General features: G+C 38.7%; 1 protein-coding gene across 1 annotated transcript; it reads right to left on the bottom strand.

Moving 5' to 3' along the window:
- Positions 1-3,708: 3,708 nt before the first annotated feature.
- LOC127944692 (EMILIN-3) lies at positions 3,709-20,054 on the bottom strand. Its single transcript, XM_052540869.1, has 5 exons — positions 19,482-20,054; positions 9,794-9,916; positions 8,960-9,270; positions 8,176-8,708; positions 3,709-6,466 (listed from the first exon to the last, which is right to left on the bottom strand). Exons 1-5 carry the CDS (start codon positions 19,640-19,642, stop codon positions 5,165-5,167), a joined length of 2,430 nt encoding a protein of 809 aa, XP_052396829.1. The 5' UTR covers positions 19,643-20,054; the 3' UTR covers positions 3,709-5,164.
- Positions 20,055-21,186: the final 1,132 nt, after the last annotated feature.

Here is a 21,186-nt window from a genome sequence, read left to right as displayed (position 1 = left end):
AGCCTGGAAGATTGAGTTGGACAGGCCAAAAGGCAAGACCTGATATTCATAGTGACCTCAATGTGCCTCAAAAAGCTGTTTTCCATTCATATCCCTTCATATTGTTCTAATAAAAAAAGATAAGACGGCATATTATACCTCCAAATTGTGATTGGTCTGACCCCTCTCTTTGTACTTCTACCTTTAATGAATTCCCTCTCTTATTCTTATCTCTTTGAACTCTTTTCAAGATATTATTAAGTAGATAAAACCAACTACATGTCCGCAAGACATCATTCCCTCACGGTTCTTGCTTCAGGTCTTTGATGTTGTTCGGCCAAGTATTTTAGCTATAATAAACAAGTGTCTTCTTACAGCGACTGTCCCAAAATACCTGTAGCATACAATTGTTAAACCCTTGCTTAAAAAATCACATCTTGATCATATCAAATTATAGACCATTTCAAATGTATCTTTTCTTTCTTTTTGTCTTAGTACAAACTGTTTTTTTAAGAGTCAAATAGTATTTTTGAAAAATTTCAATCTGGGTTTGGGAAACATCATAGCACCGAGACTGCACTTTTAAAAGTGTTGAATGGTATTTTATTATCTGTGGATTCAGAGGACTCTGTGATACTTTTATTATTAGATTTGCTGTGTGTGATACTTTAGATCATAGAACCCTTATATAATATTAGATCTGTACTCCTACAGAAAACTGTCTGTGAAAAATTTGGGTGTTACTTTTCGATAAACAGATAAATTCTGTAGTTAAATCCATTTTCTTCCAATTAATATTGATGTCAAAAGCCAATATTTTTTTATTGTTTCAAGAGCTCAAGAGAGTGATCAATGCCTCTGTGTCATCACGGCTTGATTATTGTAATTCTCTTTATATGAGAATAAGATAATCAAATATAAATCAACTTCAGATGGTTCAAAATACAGCTGCCAGAGTTTTGACTGGTCCGTTGCCAGTCCGTTACAAAATCGAGTTAAAAAAATGTTTGTTTGTTTTTAAAGCTCTGAGTGGAAAGGCTCCTGAATATCTCTGTGATCTTTTAACCCCTTATCATCCATTAAATGAGCACAGCTTTGGAATGGGCTTTATTGCCAGGTATGTTCACACATACAAGGATTTTGTTTTCGTGAACGAAGCTTCGCAGTGCAACAGAATGACAGTGACAGACCAAAAAACACATGATAAAAGAATAAAAAATTAGGAATGACAATATACAAAATTGACAATGTATGGCAGATATATTACAAAAAGCAGTTATGTATGTGCAGGTATATTATGTGCAAAATTTAAGTGTACGCTTAGTATGTGTGTTAGATAAATAAGTGTATGTGTATATAAATATAAATAGTGTAGTGTGTTCGCAGTTATTATCAGCTGTTCATAAGATGGATTGCCTGAGGGAAGAAACTGGTCCTGTGTCTGGTCGTTCTAGTGCTCAGTGCTCTGTAGCGTCGACCAGATGGCAACAGTTCAAAGAGGGAGTGTGCTGGATGTGAGGGGTCCAGAGTGATTTTGACAGCCCTTTTTCTCACTCTGGATAAGTACAGTTCTTGAATAGATGGGAGAGTTGAACCGATGATTCGCTCAGCCGTCCGGACTACCCTCTGTAGTCTTCTGAGGTCAGATTTAGAAGCTGAGCTGAACCAGACAGTTACTGAAGTGCAGAGGATGGATTCAATGATGGTGGAGTAGAACTGTTTCAGCAGCTCCTGTGGCAGGTTAAACTTCCTCAGCTGGCGAAGGAAGTACAACCTCTGCTGGGCCTTTTTCACAATGGAGTCAATGTGAATGTCCCACTTCAGGTCCTGAGAGATAGTGGTGCCCAGGAACCTGAATGACTCCACTGCAGTCACAGTGCTGTTCATGATGGTGAGTGGGGGGAGTGCAGGGGGGTTTCTCCTGAAGTCCACGATCATCTCCACTGTTTTGAGGGTGTTAAGCTCCAGTTTGTTGAGTGCACCAGACAGCCAGCTCTTTTACCTCCTGTCTGTAAGCAGACTCGTCACCGTCCTGAATGAGGCTGATGAGTGTGGTCCTTAGATGTGCAATCGTTAGTGTACAGGGAGAAGAGCAGTGGGGAGAGAACGCAGCCCTGGGGAGCTCCGGTGCTGATTGTACGGGTGCTTGATGTGTATTTTCCCAGCCTCACTAGCTGCTGCCTGTCTGTCAGGAAGCTGTTGATCCACTGACAGATGGAGGTGGGCACGGAGAGCTGAGTTAGTTTGGGCAGGAGGAGGTTTGGGATGATAGTGTTAAAGGCCGAGCTGAAGTCCACAAACAGGATCCTCACATAAGTCCCCGGTCTGTCTAGGTGTTGCAGAACATAATGCAGTCCGATGTTTACTGCATCGTCCACAGACCTGAGGATCCAGCAAGGATCCAGTGATGTCCTTCAGGTGGGCCAGTTTTTCAAATTCATGAACTTTATGACCACAGACTTTAAAGCCACAGGCCTGTAGTCATTTAGTCCTCTAATTTATGATTTCTTAGGGATGGGGATGATGGTGGAGCAATTGAAGCATGAAGGGACTTCGCACAGCTCCAGGGATCTGTTGAAGATCTGTGTGAAGATGGGGGCCAGCTGGTCAGCACAGGATTTCAGACAGGCTGGTGTAACACAATCTGGGCCTGGTGCTTTTTTCCTTCTCTGCTTCCGGAAGACCTGGCGCACCGCATCCTCGCTGATCTGTATTGCCAGTGTGGGGGAGTGGGGGGATGCAGGAGGTGTGAATGGTGAGAGCGGTTGTTTGGAGAGGTGTTCAGGATGGGTTGCAAGAGTTTATTCCTGCATTACATACACACATAGGACAAGAAATCTGCATGACCTGTGAGAACGCAATCAACTCAAGAGAGGTAAAGGGGGGGGGGGGGGGGGAAGTCATGGAAATCTATTTTTTCTATTAAGGAACACCTTAATTTTTTTATTTTCTGTTTTTTTTTTTTTTATATAAATAAGTACAAATAAATACATTTATAAATGTTTGCCTTAATAGAAATGGTTGGGAATTAGGTTATTATTACTGCTCGTAAATGGATGAATAGAGATTTAAAGCTGGACTTTAAATGAGATATGATCAGTCAGAGATCAGTCATGCAGGAAGCTTTGGATGAGATCAGATCAATGTATGAGAGCTTTTCATATCAGAAAAGTCCTCATATTTGCTCTTTGTCCTCTTATCTCATATATACACACACTTTCCTGTTGAGAGGGGTTAAAAAACGCATAAATGCATAAAGAGAGGCACACAATTCTCAAACAAATATTTACACCAGTCTGACATACACTTGTCCTGTTTGCTCTGCTGTTTTTTTTTAGCGTGGCCTTGTATTGTTATCATGCTATTATGGAGCAGCTCAGGGACATCCTGTGTCTCTCTCTGGCCAAAACACTACACAAAATGGCCTCATCAAATATAAAAAGTGTGTTTGTCTACATTAGCATACATACACAATACACAAAGTAATGAATATTAAACCTGAAGATAAACATGCTACAAGGTTGTCAAGAAGTGTAGGGGGAAAAAAAGAGTAAAATAGATGCATGTTTTTAAAGAGAAAAAAATATATTTGGAATATATCATTCAATAATAAATATACAGGTGCAGCTCAATAAATTATAATGTTGTGGAAAAGTTGATTTATTTCAGTAATTCAACTCAAATTGTGAAACTCATTAATTAAATAAATTAAATGCACACAGACTGAAGTAGTTTAAGACTTTGGTTCTTTTAATTGTGATGATTTAAGCTCACATTTAACAAAAACCCAAAATTCACTATCTCAACAAATTAGAATACTTCATGAGACCAATAAAAAAAAAAAAATGTCCTTTTGCTTTAATTCCTGTCTCAGTTCAGCGTGGCATGGAGGTGATCTGTTTGTGGCACTGCTGAAGAGGTCTGGAGGCGCAGGTTTCTTTGACAGTGGTCTTCAGCTCATCTGCATTGTTTGGTCTCTTGTTTCTCATCCTTCTCTTGACAGTAGCCCACAGATTCTCTCTGGGGTTCAGGTCTGGTGAGTTTGCTGGCCAGTCAAGATCACAAACACCATGGTCATTTAACCAGCTTTTGGTGCTTTTGGCAGTGTGTGCAGGTGCCAAATCCTGCTGGAAAATGAATTCAGCATCTTCAAAAAGCTGTTCAGCAGAAGGAAGCATGAAGTGCTCCAAAATGATTTCTTGGTAAACGGTTGCAGTGACTTTGGTTTCCAAAAAACACAACAGACCAACACCAGCAGATGACATTGTGCTCCAAATCATCACAGACTGTGGAAACTTAACACTGGACTTCAAGAAACTTTGGCTATCAGCTTCTCCTTGGTTTCCAAATGAAATACAAAACTTGCTCTCTTCTGAAAAGAGGACTCTGGACCACTGTCAGTCCAGTTCAGTCCAGTTCTTCTTCCCCTTGGCCCAGGTAAGATGCCTCTGATGTTGTCTGTGGTTCAGTAAAAACTGCCAAACTGTTCATCATGCTCTTTTTTTTACCACTAGCATGTGCTGATGATGTTTTATTCTTCAGTAGTAACGTGTATCGTAGCCACTGTTCTAGCTGAGTGGTTTTCAAACCTGCACATGCTGTATGTCTGCCTTATCTAACACACCCACACTGGTTTGTTTGAGTTCTTCATGATACTGGGTGCTCATAACTGGAACTTCCACAAATGAAGTCCTAACAGAATATAAAGGAAATAATTGACATACTTTCACACAACCCACTTTTATTAATGAAAAATTATAATCTCTCAGAAAAACTTTTATAATGTGAAATATATATTTTAAACAATCCATTTTACACACATCAAAACTTTTATAAAATGTCCTGTTATAAAACAGTAATTAAAACAGTAATAAGATCAGGAGATGACTGGGATGCTGAGATGAGAAGGTAGTGAACAGTACTTGCCATTAGAAACCCGTAGCAGCTTAGTAGTGCCATAACATTCATTTGCCTGTTTGTTTGCATGTTTTGTTATTTCATTTAACAAATTGTCAAATGTGTTTAATAATGCACTCAAACTTTCTTCATATAAGTTAACAAAACTCAGTTAAAACGATATAAAGGCTTAAAACAAAGAAATAGGAGACAAAATGCCCTGCTGAGGGAACAAAAATATTGCAAATTTGTACATCCTCAGGCCTTGTAGTTCCTTTAATAATAAGGTCTAATGACTGTCACCCCGCAGTCTTGAGGGGTCCGTTTTGCTCTTGCAGTCTTTAAGACCGTCCTTCAGTTGGACCAGCTGCTCAGAATGGCTCGCTAGCGTCCCGTTGACTTGCACCAGGAAGCTGTCCGAATGTCTCTCCAGCTCACTGCGGATTCTCTCAAGGTCATCAGCTAGCTCACCTAGACCGCTGCACTGTCCTTCGACCTGGGTGACTCGACTTTCCACCCCCATCACTTCTTGCTGCATTCCCTGTGTTGTACTGCGACATCCCTGCAGCTCCCCGGTTAGCCTCCGTCGCAAGCTCTGTAGCTCCGCCTTCACCTGGATCAGCCTCCGCTCCCCGGATCCAAGCATAGATGTCTGTCGCTCCACCAGATCCGAGATGCCCTGCACCTGCGTGACCAGCCGGCTTTCCCGATCCTGCCAGGTGGAATTCACCTGGCCGACTTCTCGAGCGAACAGGCTGACCGAATCACGCAGCCCTTTCAGGGTACGGTTGACAGAGTTGACGTTGATCTTCAGGAGTGTGATTTCCCCCTGGATGGTGCCCTCTGTGTCCTCCTGGGATAGATGTGTCAGGACACCCTGTAAGGTGCTGTTGAGATGGTCCAGTTTGTTTGAGTGCTCATCCAGGCGGTCCAGCATCTTCTTTTCTGTTTCCTTACAGTTCTCCACCTCAGTCTGGATGAGGGCCGTCTCTGGGCCAGAGACAGGGGAGCAGGCGGAGGTGCAGAGGAGCTCAAGGACGGACATCTGCTTCTGCATCCCATCTAAGTCAGCCTCCACCCTCCTCCGGATGCTGTCGATCTCTGTCTCCAGCGCCGGCACCACTTGCCCCTCTAGCAGCGCCGGGGCTGTGGCATTGCTCAACTCCTCAACTGCTACAAACAAACGTCGCTCCAACGTCTTTAGCTTCTCATCTAACAAAGTCTTAAACCCATCCAGGGAGCTGAACTCAGGCCCTAGCCCATCTCGGTGTCCGTGTTCAGAGGCGTTAATTTTACCCTCCATGTCCACCAGCCGGGTCTCCAGCAGGGTCTCGATGTGGAGCGTCTGTTCAGTCAGGTCCACTTGCAGCTGCCTCTGGGACTCGGTCAGGCCTGTAATCGAGTCCTCCAGCTGGAACAATCTCTGGCTCAGGCTGTTTATCTCACCGCAGCAGCTCTCGGTCACCGTCAGACCCTGGATCTGTGCCTGCAGTTCACCCAGCTCTTTCCTCAAGCCCGTCTCATGGCCGTCCAGCGAAAGTTGGATCTGTTCTTGACCTGTTAGGTGCTCCTTGTGACACTGCTGCTGAACCTGGCAGGACACAGGAGATGTTATTTAAACAACTGGAAGGATTAGGTGAATTAATCTAGTGTCATAGATAATAATACACTGCCTTTTGTTTTGTTATGTAAAGCTTAATCCAAATGCAAAAATGAATGCGTTATTTGAAGTGAAGTGACATGACATACAGCCAAGTATCGCAGACTCGGTATTCATGCTCTGCATTTAACCCATCCAAAGTGCACACACACACACCATGAGCACACACACACCTTGAACACACACACAGCAGTGGGCAGCCATTTATACTTCTCTTAGATTACTAAATCCCAACTTATATATTTATATATATATATATATATTCCATGGCTCTACAGAATTACTGCATTAATGCAAAATGACTGCAGTCAAACAGAGAAAGAGCTTTGCTACTGTGAAGTATAATTCAAAAATGAATGCAATATCATGATGATCATGTTCAGAAATGCATTACAATATTGTGTTACTTCCTAAAAAAAAAAGAGTGAATAATTACATTGTCACTCTTTATGGAAAGTAATGCGTTACATTCATTTTGCATTACTTTTTCTCATCTTACTTGACCTAATTTGTTTCCCTTAAAAAAAAGAAAGAAAGAAAGAAACACAAATGTCATATTCATCTGACGTAATTTTTGCTTATTAGTATGGTTGATAATTGAGGGTCAGCAGCAAAGATACTGGTTAATAAAATTGAATTAAATGCATAAAGGAAATTTGTGCTATTTAACCTGTTTGTGTCATGTCCTGAGTTTGCATTTGATTGTTTTTTATTAGTTTCTAGGAATACTGAATCTGTTTTTGTGCAGGTGAGATGAGTACATGTTGACGTTGAGTTCACACAGCGCACACAACACATCAGCACTCACTCCTGATTTCTCTCATCATGATCTAGCAGTCAATACAGGAGAAAGCAAAGTAGCTGGTTTTACTTATATATATATATATATATATATATATATATGGTAACACTTTAGTATAGGGTCCAATTATCACTGATAACTAGTTGATTATTAGCATGTCTATTATTAACATATTAGCTTTTTATTAGTGCTTATAAAGTACATATAATGCATAACATCCATAATACTACACAATACCCTAAACTTAACAACTACAAATAAGGAGTTAATTCAGGCAAAAGTCATAGTGGTTAGTTAATAGTGAGAATTGGACCTTAAAATAAAGTTTGACCATATATATATATATATATATATATATATATATATATATATATATATATATATATATATATATATATATATATATGTATATATACTTATTGTAGATTAAAAAGTAATCCATTATTTTACTAGTTACTTGAAAAAGTAATCTGATTACGTAACTCATGTTACCTTGTAACCCCCAACATTGAACATGTTTTAACCATGAATACATTAATATCAAACTTAAAAAGGTGTATCAGTAAGTATATCTGTCTTAAGTTTCTAAATTGTCATAATGTTTTATTCAGTTTTCACTCATTTTGCCCTGTTTGTGCATATATGTCTTATACAGTACTTTGTAAATGTTAGAGCTTTATTAGAGCATAATTAGAGATTCATTTAAATCTCTTGAAGCTTGGCTAAATATCAAAACAGAAAAGAAAAGTCAGTCGCAAGTTCATGCTGACTTGAATTAGAACAAATAAAACACAATGGTCCAACTAGTTCCTAGCACAAAGTTCAGTGATCATCTCACCTGACCGATTCTCTCATCACAGTGGTCCTCCAGACCTGTCAGCCTCCTCTCGAAGCCATCGAGGACCTCCGCCCTCATGCCGGTCAATCTGGAGTCCAGAAGATCCTCTAGATGTCTCTGATCTCCAGGGATGGGCCTCCCTGTGGCAGTGTCTATCAGCTTCTTCAGCTGCCCGTCGTGTCCTATCACCATCCCACGGATCTCATCCAGCATGTCGCTCTTGGCCCTCAGCTCATCTTTGACCTCCATCACCCTTCCCACCAGCTCTCCAAACCCAGGGAGGTTCTCCTCACCATCGAAGCCGTTGGGCGTGCCCTCTGGGATCAGCCCGAAGCCCACAGAGGTATCCAGCAGCCGCGGGACGCCACCGAGCAGGGTGGTCAGAATCTTCTTAGTGTCTTCACGAAGAGAGACTCGCAGACGCTCCTCAATGCCAGTCACTAAGCCATTCAAGGTTACCAGATCTTGAGAGAGTTTGCGAAGGTTTTCTTCAATGCGGTCTAAACGTTCACCCGAGACTCCTGCTTTTGGACCTGAGTAAAGAAATGAGTAGAAGAACACCTTTACAAACTACATTTAGGAAATTGTAGGGGGTTTGTGAGAAGCTAATCATATCCGATGTAAAATTGAAATAAATGAATTAGGCTGCACATTATTGAAAGTAAATGATAATCTATTTTTCCGACTATTCTGTCCCCATCTGTCAGTATTAATGGCAGTGTTCACAGTCAAGCTGCTGATGGTGGCACACTTGAGTCGTGTGAGCTGTGTAGTTTGCACTTACTATAACTTGTTTTAGGAGATTCTGGTGGCAGGTGTCCACTAGGGATGGGTTTGCTGTCAGGGTGACCTCCAGGAAAGGGGAACGGTTTACCAGGCTCCAGCCTTGATACAGGGATATTGGGATGACCCCTGGGGTAACCGTTCACCCCGGGCTGAGGGAAAGAGCCTTTGAAGGGGGGCATCATCTCATCTGGGTTGGAGGTCGTCCCATCACCACAGTTCTCTCCAGAGTGACCTGGGCAGCAACGCCACTCCAGTTCACTGAGGGTTTTGTAACCGATTTTGTACTGTGGTTTAAAGAGTGTCCGATACCTGCAGGGAAAAACACACTGAATGTCACCAACAGAATGAACTTCACACTTAATTATCCTTTCGCCCTGTTTACATCAGTCAGGATTAAATCAGTGAGGAGATAAGCTTCGGGTGTTTTATTCACTGACATTCAAGCATGACAGTAATGATGCAGCCCAAAAACATGCTTCTGTATTTCAGATGGAGATAGAGATAGAGTATGAGTATCTCACACATGTTTACATACAGAGGCCACATCATATCATAAGCTGTTCTCTGAATATGGCACCTAGCAGCTTCAAAATAATATTAACAGTACTCAGAGTTACCACTAGGGGGCAACTCAACGACACAAAAGTGCTTGACTGCTGAAACACCAAAAAACACTTCAAATGGTATCAGTAACAAAAGCCTCTGACTTATATCATCCACTGTTTTTTAACCAAGTCTGAAATAGTTGAGACCATTTTTCTCCTGCTATTTGAAAAATATAAACCCATTTGGAACAAAATTTTATTGTCACGATTCATAGTGCTTGACTTACATGAGCACAGGACATTTCTGTCCCCATATGCACTTGGTAGTGTACTCTGGTTTGACATATGTGGCCACTCCATCTTGCATTACGCAGGTGACGTTCTTCTGCACAACATAGGCACAGAAGTTCCTGTTATAAGGAAAGAGACATGAAAAATCAATCAGTCTGAAAAGATGCAATCTTATTAGAAGGGTTAAGAGGTTCATGATGGAAACTATATATTTTTCACTTTAGAAGTGTGAAAGTGTATATGATGTTATAGTGCCTTTCCTATCAGCCACTGAAAATGTTTACTAAAAAGTATAGTATAGTATATATATAAATACCAAGGGACATTCAGAACCACATTATTCAATACAATTAAACAGTTCAACAGCTGTTGAGATCTGATTTCTTCATGTCTAATGGTATCTGCTGTGAAAAAAAAAATAATTTTCTTAAAGTGAAACATACATAACATAAGGAAACCCACATGTGGGTATAAATATGCACTGCACAGCCCACATGTCTTAACACACTGGAGTTGGCATTTTCCAAGAGAGCCTGGAGCAAAACTCAAAGTCCTGCTTTTCAACAGCGGTACTGCTTCAGAGATCTGGGGTGTTACAGAGTCAAGTCACCTTTATTTATATAGTGCTTTAAACAAAATACATTGCTTCAAAGCAACTGAACAACATTCATTAGGAAAACAGTGTGTCAATAATGCAAAATGAGAGTCAAAGGCAGTTCATCATTGAATTCAGTGATGTCATCTCTGTCCAGTTAAAATAGTGTCTGTGCATTTATTTGCAATCAAGTCAATGATATCGCTTTAAGAGAGAGCTTCAGTCATTCACAGCGTGTAAGAGAGTTCAGGTGTAGTAACCCCTCAAATTAATGAATCTAATTACTAGTGTGGCCAGGTGGGATTTTGGTTGAAATCGGGGGTGTCTTTACTATCTTCAAACAGCCTTGAGATTCCTAAAAATAGATATTTGCAATTTTTGCAATTTAGCAATTCTACTGGTGTGTCTGTAAAACACCATTATTTGCATTCATATTATTAACATATTGGCTGTTTATTTGTACTTATAAAGCATTTATTAAGGCCTTATTCAAATTAGGATTTTAATTAAGGCCAGAGTTGTAGCTAATAGTTAGTTAATAGTGAGAATTTGCCCCCAAATTAAAGTGTGACAAATTACTTATTATACAACAAAAGTATGTCTAAAGTTGTGTTTTGCGAATAATAGACCTTTTCTGACTTACAGTAACAAAATAAATAAAAAGACCCCTGTGACTTGCCTTCTTTAGAAGGTGGCATTAAACAGATCTGTGATTTATAACTAAATGCAGAAGATCAGGAATTTCTGCTTGGGTGTAATGAAAAACAGACTTCGGCATTCAGCATTTGTTTGTCAGGTGAGCACACACTTGGAAGAAAAAGGACAAGCTCTGTAGTCAAGCAAAATGAGTCCAGGTGTCCAAATGTTCCCCATGTATATATAACCCAATTCAACCATATCTACACGGGTTCATTCAATCAATGTGAAATTATGCCCCCAGGAAGAAAAAAAGAAAACGCTACACGTAAAGAGTGTGTTCATGTTAGACCTATCAGAGTTTCTGTCAAAAAACTAAACAAAAACAAAAGTAAACAACAAAAAAGCCCTTTATAAGACATCTATGCATTTGCATTTGTTCACAAAGAACAGAGATCTTGCGATGCTCGATTTGCAGTATCATGACTTGTGAAAGGACAAATTAAGATATTGTCAGACATGTAAAGTGATCTAAGAGCCTCCTGTGATGTACTAAACAGCGCCTGTGATCTGTGTTTTGCATATGAAGAATGAATATTAGCTGTGCAGGCTGATTTACCAAACCACAAAGACCACACAGCTTGAGGAAAGTGTGTGTTCATTCGTCAGAGGAATGGTGTAAAGATGCATTTGAGACTGTTGGAGACATCTTTCAGCTGCTGTGTCTTCTGTGTGTGCTGGATTCATCCCAGGAGATAAAATGCAGTGAAGAATGGATAATGTGAGGGGGCTCAGTACATACATCTGAGGTACACCACTTCAAAAAAGGGAAGCAAAACTAATCTCAGCCGTCTGATGCATATTGCAAAATAAAGCTGGACAGCACTATTGAATATGGCAAGCTCCAATCAGACTGCCCAACTGCAACACAGTTTCTTGAAGTCTGAAAAACTGGGAGGCTCCTATCAGTCTAATAATTTGATTTTATGAGGCTTGTGGTGTAAAATTTAAACCAAGTTTCTTTTGAGCCAATTAGTAGCTAGTAAATATAAATCTATATCATATAACCCAATGGTGGTTGATAATTGTACATGAAAGTCATAATCTCTACCTGTATAAGTAGGACGTTATTGTCCAGAATAAGCTTGGACCAACTGACTAGAATAAAAAACAGCCACATAACTACTAAGCCACACAAATTGTTTTAGAACAGCATGTAGCACAGGATTTGGCTGTGGATTTTCATAATCTAAATATAAAATGGGCACCATTGTTTAAAATGACCCCCAGTCACCCTTGAGTAATGCACAGGCATGTCAAAAGCTTTTAATGGCACTTAAAGCTTACAGTTGTGATATGGAGTAGTGCCAGAATTCCCCCTTGTTCTCCATATAAATATCTCCCTCCATTTTTTTCATTGTTCTTTCTTTCTCATCCACTCTCTCGCTCGCACTAATGGAAGCAATCTTTCATCGGTCACAGAGTTCAGTCATTGGTCATCGTGTCTTAGAGAGTTGCTCTGGAAGGGATGGGGCTACTGACAGTATAAATATGGAGATATGATGCATGAAGGCTTTTTAGGATCCATTAACCAGAGGAGCTGCTACACGCTATCGAACAATGGGATACATTTAGTACTCAGATACTGTAACTGGCTTCCAGAATAGCCAGGGCTCAGAAAAGTAATATAAATGGACTTTCACTCGTGACCTGCTTTCATGGACAGCATTCAAAGACACATGCAGAAATAGATTAGATTAGATCAGTTATTATTGACCCAATCACTATGGAACGCATCTGTTGCAAGGTGTCTATTACCATGGATAGATGAACAGGAAATATGCTTAAAGTACATTTTAAGCCAAACATTCCAAATTGAGACTCTACGATGTTCAACAGCTAATCAGGATTATCATTCATTCAACCAGCTTGTATGTGTTATGTGTACACATATACAAAATACACAAAAAAAAATCTAAAATGACCTTCTGGGCAGTGCGTTTAATACAGATTTACTGTACTTAATGTGCATTTCGGTTACACTTTATTTCGATAGTCCACTTTAGACATTCTACTGACTATAAGTAACTTTGTAGCTACATGTCAACTACATATCAACTAAATCTCAGAAATTTGGAACTACATGTCTACTAACTCTCAGAGTAGACTGTTAGGGTAGGTTTAGGGTTAGTGTTAGGGGTAGGGGTAGGTTTAGGCTTAGTATAAGTTGACAGTTAGTTGACAAAGAAAGTGTTAGAAGACATTAAGCAGACAGTCTGCTAAGACTATACTAACTGCTAGTTGACATGTAGTTGCAAAGTTACTTACTGCTAGTAGAATGTCTAAAGTGGACTATCAAAATAAAGTGTTACCTGCATTCCTGTGGAGGTAACAAACCTCACTACTCAAGGGGGCGATATAGTTACCAACAAATGCCTGTGCCTTTAAACCAGATGTTTATTGTATAAAATAGCTAGCCAGCTATAAACATGTCAAGAGGACTTTTTTTAAGGAATATAATAAAAAATGTAGGTGTCTAATTGATTAATTGGAGTCTAAATTATGACCATATTTTAGGTTTAAATGTATGATTACTATTATGATTGAGCAACTGCATGTTAAAACATCATGAGTTTAGATTTAGTCAGCCAAATTGCCTCTCTCTTTCACATACTACTTCTGTGAGCCTAGGACCAGCCAGTGGTAAAACAGTGATGTAAAACTATTACACGTTGCTTTCCAAAATTAAAAACTCAAATTTGCCTTAGTTGTGTATCAACAAGACGTAGCTGCTGTTTGCAGAAACTGACCTTTCAGTTGCACTGAATGATATAAAGAGAAAAATGTGAAACATATGAGAAACATTTAGAACTTCAATTACATCAAGATTACGCTGGCGAAGATGTTAGTCAGCCAGACATAATGACTTTGTGTAAATCTTGGATGCTTTCTTCTCATAATTCCTTCTTAAATTATGAACTTGTAATGTACTGATCAGTGACATTTTCCTGGACTTGTTTGTTGATGGGATGCTCATTCACATGTACAATATGTGTAATATAAAGTAATTAATAATTACAGCATATATAAACAAATCATAAACCAAATAAAAACAAAACATAATATTATTTACTATCTGCCCATATAGTACTTTCAGAAAAAACAGAACCATGGTGGTACCCTTCCAAAAGGTACTAGTATGTAGTTTTAAAGTACTAATATGTTCAATTTAGGGGTAAATGATGTACAGGAGCATCTCAGTAAATCAGAATGTCTTGGAAGTTGGAAAAGTTCATTTATTTCAGTAATTCAACTCAAATTGTGAAAGTCAAGTATTAAATTAATTAAATGCACACAGACTGAAGTAGTTTAAGACTTTTTTATATATATAGTGATGATTTTGGCTCACATTTAACAAAAACCCACCAATTCACAACATCTCAACAAATTAGAAATATGGTGTGAAGCAGAAAAAGGTTTCCTGAGACTTCAAAGCGGTCTCTCAGTTTGGTTCAGTAGGCTACACAATCATGGGGAAGACTGCAGATCTGACAATTGTCCAGAAGACAATCATTGACACCCTTCACAAGGAGGCTAAGACACAAACATTCATTGCCAGTGAAGCTGACTGTTCACAGAGTGCTGTATCCAAGTATGTTAACAGAAAGTTGAGTGGAAGCAAAAAGTGTGGAAGAAAAAGATTCACAACCAACCGAGAGAACCGCAGCCTTATGAGGATTGTCAAGCCAAATCCATTCAAGAATCTGAATTTAACAAGAAATGGACTGAGACTGGGGTCAAGGCATTAAGAGCCACCACACTAGAGCTGTAATCGGGCCTTAAAAGTTAGGCCCGACAGGACCCGAGCCCGACAAGTACATTTTGATTGACAGCTTTTTTAAAGCCCGAACCCGTTTACAGCCCGACATTATTCAAATGTGCGCACGCACACAGCTCTTTTGCCTTTTGTCAACAATGAGTAATTTATTCATGTTTTAACATAATTTACTCATAACTAACGTAGACTAGACCATTTGGAAGTTGGAATAAAGAAATAAAATAAGTCCTCTGTGACATCGTAACATCTCAGCATTCTAGACATAGGCTCATTTAACCTATAAATAGACCAACGCACCAATAAAAACGAGTCATTTAAAAAAAAATTAAATTAAGATAAATTTTAAATTAAGATGGGTATTTGGCAATAACGAAATTAAGATAAAGGCTCTGCCGGATTTGCTTTATTTAATAAAAGAATAATGCCAACATTAGCGTAAATACTCTGTCAACATTATGCATTTAAGACTCAATGAATATTTAGTTATCATTTGAAAAACCTTTACTCACAGAGATTAGGCTAGGTCTACATGTTTTTGTGGAGGAAAATGATTGAATCCACTGTAGATGTCTTCAGCGCGTTCCTGCGCTCACTGATGGTGCGTCATTATTCATTCATTATTCTCATTATAAACATGGTCAAAACTTTTCCACACCTCAGAGTTTGCTTTAGTTGCTGGTGCAACCAAAACGTAATCACCAGAGGCAAGCCTCCGTTACACCTGCTCAGCATCCATTTCACATCTTTCTCGCGCTAATCGAAACACATCACATGACCGCGCGTTTACCTCGCAAACCGGAGCGCAAGCCCGAGCCCGGCCCGAGCCCGCGTAAGATGATAGAAATTAAGCCCGAACCCGATCGAACCAGTCGGGTCCCGATGGGTCCCATCGCGTTCGGGCAAAGATCTTCAGCTCTACACCACACACTGACGTGTCAAGGAATTTACTGAACCACAGACAACATCAGAGGCGTCTTACCTGGGCTAAGCAGAAGAACAGGACTGTTGCCCAGTGATCCAGAGTCCTCTTTTCAGATGAGAGCAAGTTTTGTATTTCATTTGTAAACCAAGGTCCTAGAGTCTGGAGGAAGGCTGGAGAAGCTCATAGCCCAAGTTTCTTGAAGTCCAGTGTTAAGTTTCCACAGTCTGTGATGATTTGGGGTGCAATGTCATCTGCTGGTGATGGTCCATTGTGTTTTTTGGAAACCAAAGTCACTGCACCCGTTTACCAAGAAATTTTGGAGCATGTTATGCTTCCTTCTGCTGACCAGCTTTCTGAAGATGCTGATTTCATTTTCCAGCAGGATTTGGCACCTGCAAACACTGCCAAAAGCACCAAAAGTTGGTTAAATGACCAGCAAACTCAGCAGACCTGAACCCCAGAGAGAATCTATGGGCTACTGTCAAGAGGACGATGAGAAACAAGAGACCAAACAATGCAGATGAGCTGAAGATCACTGTCAGAGAAACCTGGGCTTCCAGACCACCTCAGCAGAGCCACAAACTGATCACCTCCATGCCACGCAGAATTGAGACAGGAATTAAAACAAAAGGAGCCCCTACCAAGTATTGAGTACATTTACAATTATATTTACATTTATTCATTTAGCAGACGCTTTTATCCAAAGCGACTTACAGATGAAGACAGTGCAGGCAATCAAAAACAACAAAAAGAGCAATGATATACAAGTGCGGTAACACTTTAGAATACTGTTTCTTACTAACTAATAAGGACTTATTGAAGAACTAACAGGTGATTATTCATTAACACTTAACTCACTACTGTTAACTACTAAGGAAGATGTGTTAATTAATAAGTATGTAATATAATTTTATGATTATGTTAAGTAACAGTTAGCTAATCAATAAATAATGAATTCTGTCATACCTCCTGAAGAACTACTATTGATTATCTACTAGTTAGGGTTCAAGAAAAATAACTATGAAGTAACTACTAATGAACAGTTTTACACAATTTCATTGAATTGTGACCCTTTCACATAAAAGTTATTAGCAGTTGTAGTAGTATGAAAATGCAATATTAATAAATGCAATAAATTTTACAGAGGCTTTGCCTGTGTAGTGAATTGTTTTATGAATGTGTTTAGTAAGAAATCAGCTTCCAGTAGGAACCCCACCATGACTCCAGTGCCTTGTGATAATTACCTTAGTTTTTATATTTGATATATAGTACTGTATGTGTGCCTCCTCAGCATATACCACATTACTATTAATTCAATTTCTTTATGTAACGCAAAGCCTTGTAATAATAATAAAAAAAATTATAAATAAAAATAAAAATACAGATCATTTAATATTATTGAAATAAAAGACCACTTAAATGAAGTTAAAGAGAGTTCAATTTCATGACTTTTTTTAACACACTTAAGTACACTTATAAAATGTGCACTTTGCAATAGTGTTTTTTAAGTTAAATCTTTACTTAAAAGTATATATTAAATAAATGTTTTAATAATTTGTTTGTCATCCATTTTAATGTGTTGACTAAAATACTAAAGCACATATAACTTACTTCACTGCAATATATCTGTAGAGCAGTTTAATATTACACTTACAGTTATTATATTTAAAATATTCTAAATTGTACTAATGTGTAATAACAAATATATGGAAAGACATGACACACATTTCAGTAGAAATAACATCAAGTTAATTTTAATTTACCACAAATGTATGTCAGTAAATTTGGTGGTACGCTTTAACCATATCATAAGAAGTCATCTTAGAAGGCAGTATAATCATGCTGTCTACCGTTAGGAACAGCCTCTGCATCAGGAGCATGCCAAAGATGCCTGTAAATGCTGTCTACGTGGGCAGCTCACTAGAAACAGAGTTAGAAGGGAGAGATGGTGTGATTTCCTGGAGTGACCAAACATGAACATGTTCAGATCAATATTCCTATGCCAGCAGGTCTCTGATGTGAAGTTTCTCAACATGCCAACTACTTATCTTTCAGCTAGATTCAAATGGCTCCGAAACGACCTTTGGAACAAAATGTGTTGATTTTAGGATTTATTCTGTGTGACTGTGTGATCTTTAGACATTTATATTGACCTCAGACAGTATCAAACAGAATACTATATACATGAAGTACTGTATACATAAAGTACATCATATTTTAGGGTCCATTTCAAGTAACTAAGAATGGGTGCATTATCAAAGTTGAGAGTCTCTGAGTTGAGACATAGTCCTAATTGCAATGTGTAAATATAAATATTGATAAAATACATATTCCTACACTTTTTAGCCACACTTTATGTTATGTGGCTAACTACTATTATTAACCGTTTATACAACTACTATGTAACCATTTAAATCAGTGTAGTTATTATGTCCAGACATGCTGCATTTAATTTATTTCTTTGCACTGTTAATTTTACCCCTAGCAGTAACCCAAACCCTTACTCCAAAAATCTCCAACCCTACCCTTTCTCCTAGACATAAGCATGTCTCAAACTCATTGGCAATACATATGGGAATTTGTAGTTGCACAGTAAGTATTTTAGGGATTTTAAGGGATTTTTCACCCCAAAATGAAAATGTGCTTTTAATTTACTCACCCTCAGGTCATCCAATATGTGAATGTAATCAAACATGAATAAGATAGTAAATAATGTTCAGTTTCTTGCACGGACTGATAATTTCCTTCATTAGACTTCAATATATCGTCAGCAGCCACAGGTTTTTTTTACTTTGTGTTGTCTAATATGCTTTTTTTTTACTCTAAAAGTGACGGTAGCCAAGGACTTGCTTTTCATGAATCACTGAGGACCACAGTTTCAGCTAAAAATCTTCAGCAACCCCTTAAATTATGAGACACTGTTCACTATTAACTAGTTGCTAATTTAACATGCATATTACTACTATATTGGCTGTATATTAGTGCTTATAAAGCACATATAAATGACCATGTTTCAGATCCTTTAGCCTTATCCCTTACCTACACTTAACAACTACCTTACTAACTATTAATAAGCAGCAAATATGCATTTATTGAGAGAAAATATAAAGAGAAAGTATTATTAGTAGTGAATATGTGTCCCCTAATGAAACCTGCTACCAAATCTTATTTACTGTTCTTTTGAAGGTAATTCACCTATATCTTGGATGGCAGAACATTATCCCATTAATTTTAGTTGTTAAGGTGTACACTTTTATTTGTTAAATGTATATGTCCATAAAAGGAAAATATTTATCTGTTTATCTGAAAATGTTTAAATGTATAATTTTATTCATATATATATATATAAATTTTTATCACTTTTTAAAAAAAAAAAAATTTATTCACTAATAATCTTGAAGTGGGACAAATTTATTTCTGTAAGTACAACATTACATTTAGTTTTTTTTAATGAGTTTGAGCTCCAAAAGACTACATGTGTAATTATAAAAGAATCTAAAAATATTGTTTAAAATAGCTGCAGATGAAGCATGTGATACTACAGGACGCTGCTGTCAATTCTTGATGTTTCATTCCTTGTGCAGATCACACACACTTATGCAAGATAAACTGGGCTTCTGTGCTACACACACACACACACACACACACACACACACACACACACACACAAATAAAGCTATACTGGGGACTTACTTATGGTGGCCCGTTGGTTTTCCAGGGTTGTACTGTGGGACGCTCCCAGACTTGTGTAGATTGTATCTGTATGGACTTCCATAGAGAGTTCCTCTGGCATCCGCTGAAGTCAGTAGCAACATGACTAACAGAAGACCCCCGTATACGAATGTCCACCTCATCTTTAACTAGCAGAGCAAAGGATGACTAAAGCACTTGCAGGAAACTCCATAAAGTGGAAGAGCACAGAGAAAGTGTATAGAAAGCAAAAGCTAGGGAGGATGGGGTGGGGGGGATTGGTGGAGCAAAGTCAGCTGGGCTTTAGAGTCCGGAGGTTGTGAAGTGTTGCTTGTTTTGCTTGTTGAGTCCCACAAGGTTTCTCTGGAGCACTGACTTCAGTTGTTGGCGGGCAGGGAGTGCTGCGATCGAAACATCTGCTGTTCTGGCACCGTCCTGCCCACTTTACCACTCACACGAGAGAGAGAGAGACTGACAGAGGAGAAAGTGAAGAGGAAAGACGCAGCGGCTGAGCTGAAGAAGCAGAATACTAGAGCAGTGGTGTCTGTGAGCGCTCAGTCCAGCGTGTGAGCTCAAGCCTACAGATGCAGCTCTGAGGGGGACGCACTCATTTGCATATCCCTCCCCAAACCTGAAATGAGACCCAGCAGGCGACAACAGGGGTGAACCCGTTCACTTTATTTTTCTCTCAAAACAGAAACCCCTGGAAGCCCTCAAACCAAGGGCACATTTAGAAAAATCTCGCTGCTCATTGATTTCAGTGCAGCTTTAATCTGTGGATCATGTGTAAAAGCATGCTGGGATTATGAATATTGTCTTTGGGTTCCTTTGTGCCAAAATCCCACCCCCCTTCTCTGACCTTAGCTGTAACCTTCTCACGTGCCTGCAGCTATAAATCACCAAACATTTCTTTTGCTCTGTGATTTTCCTTCATTTCTGCAGAAATGTGAGCAGACTCCATCTCAGCATAACTTTCTCTGAGTGGATTTGTCTCTCACTAATCTACACTATCTACTGCATTATCCATTGTTTTTCATGCATAATGTATTTTCATTATTCTGCATGTCACCACATCTGATATATGAAAACACTTTATTTTGAGAACCAATTCTCACTATTAACTAGCTTATTAGCATGCATATTACTAGCATACTGGCCATTTATTCGTACTTACAAAGCACATATTAATGCATTATTCTGCATGATCAGATTTTAGATCCCTTAATCGTACCCCATACCAAAACTTATCAACTATTGATAAATAGCAAATTAGGAGTTTGTAGAGGCAAGAGTCATTGTTAAGATATAACAAACAAACGTTTGACAGCACATATTAACTTTAATCTACACATTATCTTATACTTTGATATGTAATATGAGAGGATTAGAGGACTGGATTGCATAAATCCATACCTGATATGGCCACTGTGAATGCATTAAGTTTTTACCAATCATACATTTCTTGAGTGTTACAATTTTCCATAAAACAGGAAAGAAAACTCTACATGTCAGGGGGCTTTATGTGATCCTGTTGTTTTCTTAAATCTTTGATTTGTCACATTTTTCACACACTTAAAGAGATGAATTGGCATTTCCAAAGCTTTCTATTTCCTAAGATGACATATTAAGTGAAAAAGAGAAATATGTGGGTGTTTTTATTCACTGTAACTGTAAAAAATGGGCTATGATATCATAAGTTTTAATAAGT

Source organism: Carassius gibelio, chromosome A23 (assembly GCF_023724105.1).
Source record: "Carassius gibelio isolate Cgi1373 ecotype wild population from Czech Republic chromosome A23, carGib1.2-hapl.c, whole genome shotgun sequence".
Lineage (NCBI taxonomy): Eukaryota > Metazoa > Chordata > Actinopteri > Cypriniformes > Cyprinidae > Carassius > Carassius gibelio.
The sequence above is the reverse complement of the archived record's forward strand: the minus strand, read 5'-3'. Positions and strand labels throughout refer to the sequence as shown.

What these genes read in the sequence shown, in the direction of transcription:
- LOC127944692 (XM_052540869.1), bottom strand. Translation starts at nt 19,642, where the DNA reads ATGAGGTGGACATTCGTATACGGGGGTCTTCTGTTAGTCATGTTGCTA. An exon ending in AAACCAACGGGCCACCATAA is followed by an intron (nt 9,917 to 19,481) that starts GTAAGTCCCCAG and finishes TCCTTATAACAG; the next exon opens with GAACTTCTGTGCCTATGTTG. An exon ending in CAGAAATGTCCTGTGCTCAT is followed by an intron (nt 9,271 to 9,793) that starts GTAAGTCAAGCA and finishes TTTTCCCTGCAG; the next exon opens with GTATCGGACACTCTTTAAAC.